Consider the following 8,860-nt stretch of genomic DNA (forward strand, 5'->3'; position numbering starts at 1 on the left):
TTGATGCTTATAAATGATCTATAACTCAAGGAATTGATCTTGTAGAGTGTAAACTAGATGAATTTCCCACCTTAGATTATGGTGTCTAAATGATGGTAAGGAGTAATTATGTTTATAAACAAAAAGGTGAGAATCATGTTTTCCCTTGACAAGTAGTTGAATTGATTTATTTTTTCTATGTGGTGATGCGATTATATAATAATGTTCTGTGGTCAATATTATTTAAGACTCTTCAATAGCTTTCGTGTTTCCTAAGTACATCATTTTCAAATGAATAAATAAATATATTTAAATATAATTAAATATCATAAAAAAGCATCACAAACATGTCAATTCGACTCATAATGACTAGTAAAAATGTTGATAAGGTATGATTTTGAATTTATTTTTTAAAGATTAATCTTTACATCTACATCTATAGAAACGAATCACATCACATCTACATGGTTCAAACTCATAGATGAAGCAATTAATAATAATAATAATTCATAATGACTAGCAAAAATGTTGATAAGGTATGATTTTTAATTTAATTTTTTAAAGATTAATCATTCCTTCTACATCTATACAAATAAATCACATCACATCTAAATGGTACAAACTCATAAATGAAGCAATTAATAATAACAATAACAACAACAACAACAACAACAACAACAACAACAACAACAACAACAACAACAACAACAACAACAACAACAACAACAACAACAACAACAACAACAACAACAACAACAACAACAACAACAACAACAACAACAACGACGACGACAACAACAAAAATAATAATAATGATAATAACCACATTCATTTAAGAATATATCAAAGCATAAAGGAAAATCATAGAGGTACAAGTTTAAAAATTATGTAAATAAATTAAATGATGCAAATACATTTCTTAAAAACTTTAAAAAAAAACCTCTTCTTACATAGAATGATAGTAGAAATAGGATATAGTAATGCTATCAACCAAATTCATGTAGGAATATACCACTTAAAGAATTTTTTACATTTAGAATACTCCCATTAAAACCAGCCTAAAACATAATGAAAAATCACATAGACTTAATTTCTATAGTTGGAAAAATAAAAAAATCAATAGATACAAAAATTAAAACACGTACACATGCATGTAAGCACTGAGAAAAATTATATTATAATTTGAAATAAATTGAATTCTCATAAAGAATGATAATAGAATTAGGATATAGTCATTGCATCAATCATTTCATTCAAGAATTCACCACTTCTTAACGACTTATTACATTTAGAACAATCTCATAAAAAATATCCCAAAACATAAAGGAAAATCATACAATACAATTTTTTAAATTATGCAAATAAAATACATGATGCAAATAAATTTATGAATAACTTGAAACAAAACTTGTTCTCATATAGGATGATAGAATTACAATAAATAAAATATTAAACTAGTCTAGTCTTGTCCAATGGAATGGACCACATATGGTTTAGAGCTTTGCTATATGCATATTACCATTTATTATTATTTAGCATGTACTTGTTATGTTCTTCTTCTTACTTACTATTTAGAAACTTCTATAAGTTCATGATAGAAAGGTATTACAATGATACTGTAACTCTTAAACCCTGCTTTATAAAACAAGTTCTTAAATTCCTCCTTTGTTCTCTCCTTTCCACCAATAGAAAGAGCCATCATTAATAAATTAGACATTAGTCCCACTTGTCTTTTGGTTCCTTTTTCCTTATCAATGACCGCATCCATAATTAATACCTTCCCATCTTCTGGTATAGTGTCATAGCTATTCTTTAAAATTTTCAAACAATGTTCATCATCCCAATCATGTAAAATCCTCTATAAACAAAATCTAGTATAGGGTTAAGTTAGGAAATCACTGATTCACCCTCCCTCTCAGTGACATCTAGTGTTCAACATTTTAGTGTCCAGGGGAAAACCCAGATAAGTAGATGGTTAGAATCCACTCTACATCCCAAAATTCTAGCTATTTTGATCTTCCTAAGCTCCAGGGTATTGAAGAAAAATAGAGATATTTTATGTTTTTTAACCATCTGGCCAGACACCGACTCATAGGCATCCAAGGCCTTTTTCAAGTTCCTATCTTCAACCACAGTTGATTTCCCTATCAGCATGGTATCATCTACAAACTATTGATGAGAACAGACCAGATTACTAGATGAAGGCCTCAAACCTATAAGGGACCCCTTCTCAACCATCATTTTCAGGTTCCTTCCGAGGCGCTTAACCATAATGGTAAAAAGAATAGGAGAAATGGGGTCTCCCTATCTAAGCCCTCTAGAAGACTTAAAGAAATGTGAACCAGATCCATTGACAATGATGGCTAGGGAAGCTAAAGAAATGGGTTGACCAATAAGATAAAGGACTCTATTGCTGAAGCCAAACTCCCTCATAATTTTGAGTAAAAAATCCCATTCAACATGATCATAAGCTTTCAAAATGTCTAACTTGAGAAGAAAACCCTCAGCGTTAGATTCCATGAGAGAATGAACATTTTCATGAATAGTAATAATTAAATCTAGGATCTGTCTACCAAGAACAAATCCATTATTCTAAGGAGAGATCAAGGAGGAGAAAATGTTCAATAGTCTTGAGATCAGAACCTTAGAAATAAATTTTATAGAAGGAATTATAGAGACTGATAGGCGTAAAAGCTTCAAAGATGCAACTCCAAGGCACTTAGGGATGAGGAATATGAATGTAGCATTTAGCTCTTTGAGGAGGCATCTTCAACCAAAGAACTCCTTAACAAAATTCACCACATCGTCAGCCACAATCTCCCAGAATTATAGAGAATCATGCTTTTCTTAGACAACTAGTTGAATTGATCCAATGTTGATGTGTGTTGATGTAATTATAAAATAATGTTTTATGATAAATTTAATTGAATTCTCTTCAATAACTTCTAGTTTGTATGAGTACATCATTTTCAAATTAATAAATAAAAATTATGAAATATAATAACATATCATAGAACTCATCAAAAACATGTCAATTTCAATCATAATGACTAGAATGTCGACAAGGTATGGTTTTTTATTTAACTTTTTAAAGATTAATATTTTGATCTACATCTATACAAATGAATCACATCACTTCTACATGATTAAAATTTATTAACGAAGCATTTAATATATTATAATAAAAATAGAATTAGGATAAAATAATACCATCAACCAGATTCATGCAAGAATATATCACTATTTAATAATTTATTACATTGAGAACATTGATCAAAACTAGTCCAAAACATAAAGGAAAATCGTAAAGGCCCCAAAGCCAAGATCCTAATCCTTCCAATCCTTGTTGTTCCAAATGAAAAACTGTTTTCAAGGATGATGCTTTCTCTCCTTCTAGAGCTATTTCCTTGAGAAATGCACTTTTTAAAAAAAAATAAAAAAAAATTAAGCTTAGGATGTGATACCCCATTTATTTTTATTGATATCATCTAAAAAACTATGCTAGACAAATGCAAAAAATCTCTCAACACTTTATGGATTTCTAAAAAGACTACCTTTGGTAAGGGAAAAGTTGTGAAAATATCCTCTAAGAAAATCTTGGTTGGCTCCTCCCAACCTTCCCCTACTATAGACATTTTAGATGGTGAGTGTGCCAAGTATTAAATTACTAAGTCCTCTAGAGATAGAAGGTCAATTAGATTATCTAAGATCAATACAATGACCAAAATTTCCACTATTCTTGGTTAAAACCCTATAGGGATAGAAATTGAAGCACACTTTGAGGAGTCTACTTTTAGTGAAGAAACCATAGAAGATAGTGAGTGTAACTTTATGGATCCTTTAAATTTAATCTATCTCATAGTGTTTAAGTGACATATCAAACTTATTCATTATCATTGTATTATATTGGTTAGAGTTTTCAACTAAGGCCAACATAAGTATTGTGGGAGACTATTGATGGTAGCATCAGCATTGGCCTTAATGATAATAGATATTAAAGAAGACCTTAAGTGTAGGGCATGTTGGCCCATTTTGTTGCTTGATCAAGTGGATTGACTATGATATGAAATGGGTCATTGTAGCTAGTCTTGGAATCATCTATACTACAAGAGAATATGAACTAATATAAGTATTACATCATTATATATTTTATGTGTGTACTACTTAGTTTGAAATTCGATAATAGAAATATATTACAATAGATATCACAAATTGAGTTGTGAAGATGTTAAAATTTTAATCTTGATATAGATTAATATTTCAAAGCCTACACCATTAACATGTATTCCTTCTTAGTTCACCGACACGAATAAACTTAATCTCTATGACTATAGGTTTTAATTGATTCTTATAACTAATCTATAACTTGATAAAATGATCTCATAAACTACATGAATTTTCCTCCATACATTGTGGTCTCAAATGATCATAAAAAATAATTTTGTTTATGAACATAATTGTGAGAATCATGTTTTTCTTAGAGAACTAGTTGTGTTGATTTAATGTTTATGTGTGGTGATGTAATTATATAATAATGTTCTATGATTAATTTTATTTAATTCTCTTCAATAACTTCTAGTTTGTTTGAGTACATAATTTTCAAATGAATAGATAATAATTATTTAAAAATATAATAACATATCATAGTTCAATCATCAAAAAAATGTCAATTTCAATCATAATGACTAGTAAAAATGTCAACAAGGTATGGTGTTTTTTTTTTTTTAGTAAAAGGCCGAAGCCGATATATAATTTATTAAAATAAAAAGATTACACCTCCATTCGGTGTAGGCACCGGTAGGAAAGAATGGAGGAAAGAAAACCTCTGGCCTAGCCCAGATCTTACTGAAGATTGGAAAAAGAAAAAATAATACATAAGCAACTTCCGCAACTCGGCAAATACCTAGATATCCAAACTCAAAATAAAACATCCACCTCATTACATACTTCATACCCTAGAAGTATAATACGGTGTAAAGGAAAAATTTGCATACAACTACCAAAAGTTCTAAAGGAAGCGAAAAGACAATGTAGCACAGCTGGGAGACTCATAAATAGTGTGAATGAAGCTCCTTTAACACAGACCCAAATGCCATCGAACCTAAGTACCTACATATACACACCCTCAACATTCCACCAAGATCATTGTTAGTAGCCTTGAAATGATTAAACAAAGAAATTCACGATTGAAAAATCTACAGCTTACCCTGAAAAAATAGATGCATTTGTAAACAATATTTTCATACCAAAATACCACCAAACCAACAAACATGATTCAATCAATTCCTCTGCACAAGAGCAATAAAGACAGTACTCTAATATAGCTTAAAAACACGAAGGCTACAGAGGCAAAATGGGCTAATGACTTCTCTATCAGAGGACTGTGTCATACACAACACATGACAAGGTATGGTTTTGTATTTATTTTTCAAAAGATTAATATTTTGATCTACATCTATACAAATGAATCACATCACATCTACATGATTCATATTCATTTATGAAGCATTTAATATATTATAATAATAATAGAATTAGGATAAAATAATACCAGCAGCCAAAATCATGCAAGAATATATCACATTTTAATGATTTGTTACATTTATAACACTCATCAAAACTAATCCAAAACATAAAGGAAAATCGTAAAGATATATAGGTTTTAAAATCATGTTTATAAAATAAATGATACAAATAAAAATTATTATATCATTTGAGACAAACCCAATTCCAATAAGGATTTATAATTAAATTAGGATATAGTCATTGCATTAATCAAATTCATGCAAGAATTTACCACTTCTTAATGGCTTATTACATTAAGATCACTCTTATAAAAAGGAAAATCATAGAGATACAATTTTAAAAATTATGCAAATAAAATACATGACTCAAATAAGTTTATTTCTAACTTAAAACAAAACTTGTTATAATATATAGGATGATAATAGAATTAGGAAATAGTAACACCATCAACTAAATTCATGTAGGAATATACTATTTCTTAAAGACTTACTACATTTATAACACTCTCACCAAAACTAGCACAAAACATAATGGAAATTAAATAATTGACCCATATGAATATTAAAACACACACATCATATTTAAAACACAAAATCCAAATCCTTATATAAATCTTATTTTATTTAAACATGTATTCACTCACTCACACTCACATTCTTCATGTTTAAAACACACAACTCAAATGGTTAATGAAATATTATTCTAGTTCTAAAAATATTCTACCAATAAATCAAATTCACAAAATGAAAATTTCACAATTTCTTGATAACAAACTTACCAAATAACTCAAATCATTCTATTAAAGATCACACTCACTTAATTTATATAAATAAAATATTAAACTATTCCAGTCTTGTCCGATGGAATGGACTACATATGGTTTAGAGCTTTGCTATATGCATATTACCATTTATTATTATTTAGCATGTACTTGTTATGTTCTTTTCTTACTTACTATTTAGAAACTTCTATAAGTGCATGATAGAAAGGTATTTCAATGATACTGTAACTCTTAAACCCTACTTTATAAAACAAGTTCTTAAATTCCTCCTCTGTTCTCTCCTTTCCACCAATGGAAAGAGCCATCATTAATAAATCAGACATTAGTCCCACTTGTCTTTTGGTTCCTTTTTCCTTATCAATGACCGCATCCACAATTAATACCTTCCCATCTTCTGGTATAGCGTCATAGCTATTCTTTAAAATTTTCAAACAATGTTCATCATCCCAATCATGCAAAGTCCTCTGTAAACAAAAAAAATTATTGTTTAAAAAATAAATTCTCATTTAAATAAAATATAATATTTTAAAATACCACTGTACCTTCATGAAAACTGCATCTGCTGATGGAATTTGGTCAAACATATTACCCTCCACATGCTCTACTCCTGAAATTTCAAATCTCTATCAGAAAATGAACTTGATTTAACAATATTTGAAATAATGATGTTTGAATTATTGTAACCTATTTCAAGCAGAACATTCTTCCTAGATCAAGCACAACCTAAGATCTGTATGCAACTTAAAAATAAAAATTAACCACAGGTAAGATCTGTATATAGATTATTAATTAATTACACTATAATTCTTTTCTCTTATTATTTTGATAAATCATGAAATGTTATCTGAAATCTTATACAATAAGATCTAAAAACTAAATAATAATTATAATAAGAAACTGTTGTTTTGAACTTGTAATGAGCAAGATCTTCATATATGAAGTTTAGAGATGGAGATGGTTACAGACCTTTTGCTGGAGGAGCAGTCCTTACAACATGAGGAAGGTCGAAATTGATGCCATGAATATGGGGATATTCATTAACAATTGTAGATATCGCAGAACCTGCTCCTCCTCCAACATCGACCACACTCTTGAAGCTCTTAAACCCATCATACGCCTTCAACACAGATGCCATTACAGAGCTTGTCTGAGCAGTCATGGCCTCATTCAACATTCTATTTGCTTCAGGATTCTTGCTATTGTACTCGAAAATGCTCATGCCATGGGCCTTGGTGAATGGTTGGCAGCCATCTATGACAGCATCATGAAGATACTGATAACCTTGTGTCACAATTTTTTGATTCAAGAACAATAGATGTGGCGCAAGAGATTGTTGCGGCTCATTATTTGCCAGCAATTTAGAGAGGCCAGTTGGGCCATAGTTTAATTGAGGAATGCCTCTGTTATCTACTGTGGTCTCTTCAGTAAAGACTCCAATGGAAGCCAGAAGCGTCATGATTCTAGAGAGGCAATCTATGCGGGCAGGTTTGTTTATGGAAGCAGAAATATGGGAAGCAATTTCCTCCACGGAGAGGTGATTTTGACTACCAATAATGTCAGGAATGTTAAGCAAGACAGCTTCTTGAAGGGCCATGGGCTTGGCTGCCGTAAGAAATATTTCATAGAGCTGGAGATGTGCCTCCATGGAAGACTCTAAGGAAGCCATTTTTGTCTGATTGATTGTAAACTTGACAGAGGAAGGTAAATATGCGTGATCTATTACAAACAAGTTTCAATTTATAGAAAAATCGTTGATATTCCAGAGACTAAAGGAGCGGTGAAACGTTGGTTATTCTTAGATATTGAGAAGTGTTCAACACAATGTCGTTCGTGATGACGTTTACGGATACCCACGTGGTTTGAATTGTGTGTCTTTTGCATGTGTTGTGAAAACTAGCAATTGAAGTCAATATGAAGGTGATGTGGTTGTGAAAACTAGCCTTTTTATTGTCTTGTCATGCAAAATGTTAAAAGAGTGTCGTGAAAACTAGCCCTCTTTTAGGAGTCTTTTTAGATTTGGATGGGTGTCCTTGTAAATGTTAATAATATTATTAGTTATTCTTAGATATTGAAATGTGTTCAACACAATATTGTCAAAGTTTTTATTGCATGCGTTGTAAAAACTGGCCATTGAATTCAATATGAAGGTGGTCTGTTTCGCTTGGTTTGATATATTCAAATTAGCTATTCTTTAAACTTGACATATATTCAAGTTGTCAAAGTTTTTATTGCATGCGTTGTAAAAACTGGCCATTGAATTCAATATGAAGGTGGTCTGTTTCGCTTGGTTTGATATATTCAAATTAGCTATTCTTTAAACTTGACATATATTCAAGTTATGTCTGATGTCGTCAATTTATAGAAAAATCGTTAAAACTTGACATATGTTCAACGCAATGTCGTCTGAGATAACGTTTACGACTACCCAATTGTCAAAGTTTTTATTGCATGCGTTGTAAAAACTAGCCATTGATGTAGTCATATATTTAAACTAGCCATTAAGTTTTTTATGCAGGAAGATGGTCTGGTTCACTTGTCCTTTCGCTGCTGTCAACTCTTCTAGTGTTGAAGACG

At 30.6% G+C, this 8,860-nt stretch overlaps 1 protein-coding gene across 1 annotated transcript; it reads right to left on the reverse strand.

Annotated features, from left to right (window-relative positions):
• Window positions 1-6,459: 6,459 nt before the first annotated feature.
• Window positions 6,460-7,952, reverse strand: LOC131079287 (caffeic acid 3-O-methyltransferase 1). Its single transcript, XM_058017196.2, has 3 exons — window positions 7,253-7,952; window positions 6,821-6,893; window positions 6,460-6,748 (listed from the first exon to the last, which is right to left on the reverse strand). Exons 1-3 carry the CDS (start codon window positions 7,950-7,952, stop codon window positions 6,460-6,462), a joined length of 1,062 nt encoding a protein of 353 aa, XP_057873179.2.
• Window positions 7,953-8,860: the final 908 nt, after the last annotated feature.

The sequence above is a fragment of the Cryptomeria japonica genome, chromosome 4 (assembly GCF_030272615.1).
Source record: "Cryptomeria japonica chromosome 4, Sugi_1.0, whole genome shotgun sequence".
Taxonomy (NCBI): Eukaryota; Viridiplantae; Streptophyta; class Pinopsida; order Cupressales; family Cupressaceae; genus Cryptomeria; species Cryptomeria japonica.

Coding starts and splice junctions, on each gene's coding strand:
- LOC131079287 (XM_058017196.2), bottom strand. CDS start 7,952: ATGGCTTCCTTAGAGTCTTCCATGGAGGCACATCTCCAGCTCTATGAA. Junction 6,894..7,252: donor GACTGCTCCTCCAGCAAAAG/GTCTGTAACCAT, acceptor TTGAAATTTCAG/GAGTAGAGCATGTGGAGGGT. Junction 6,749..6,820: donor GTTTTCATGAAGGTACAGTG/GTATTTTAAAAT, acceptor TTGTTTACAGAG/GACTTTGCATGATTGGGATG.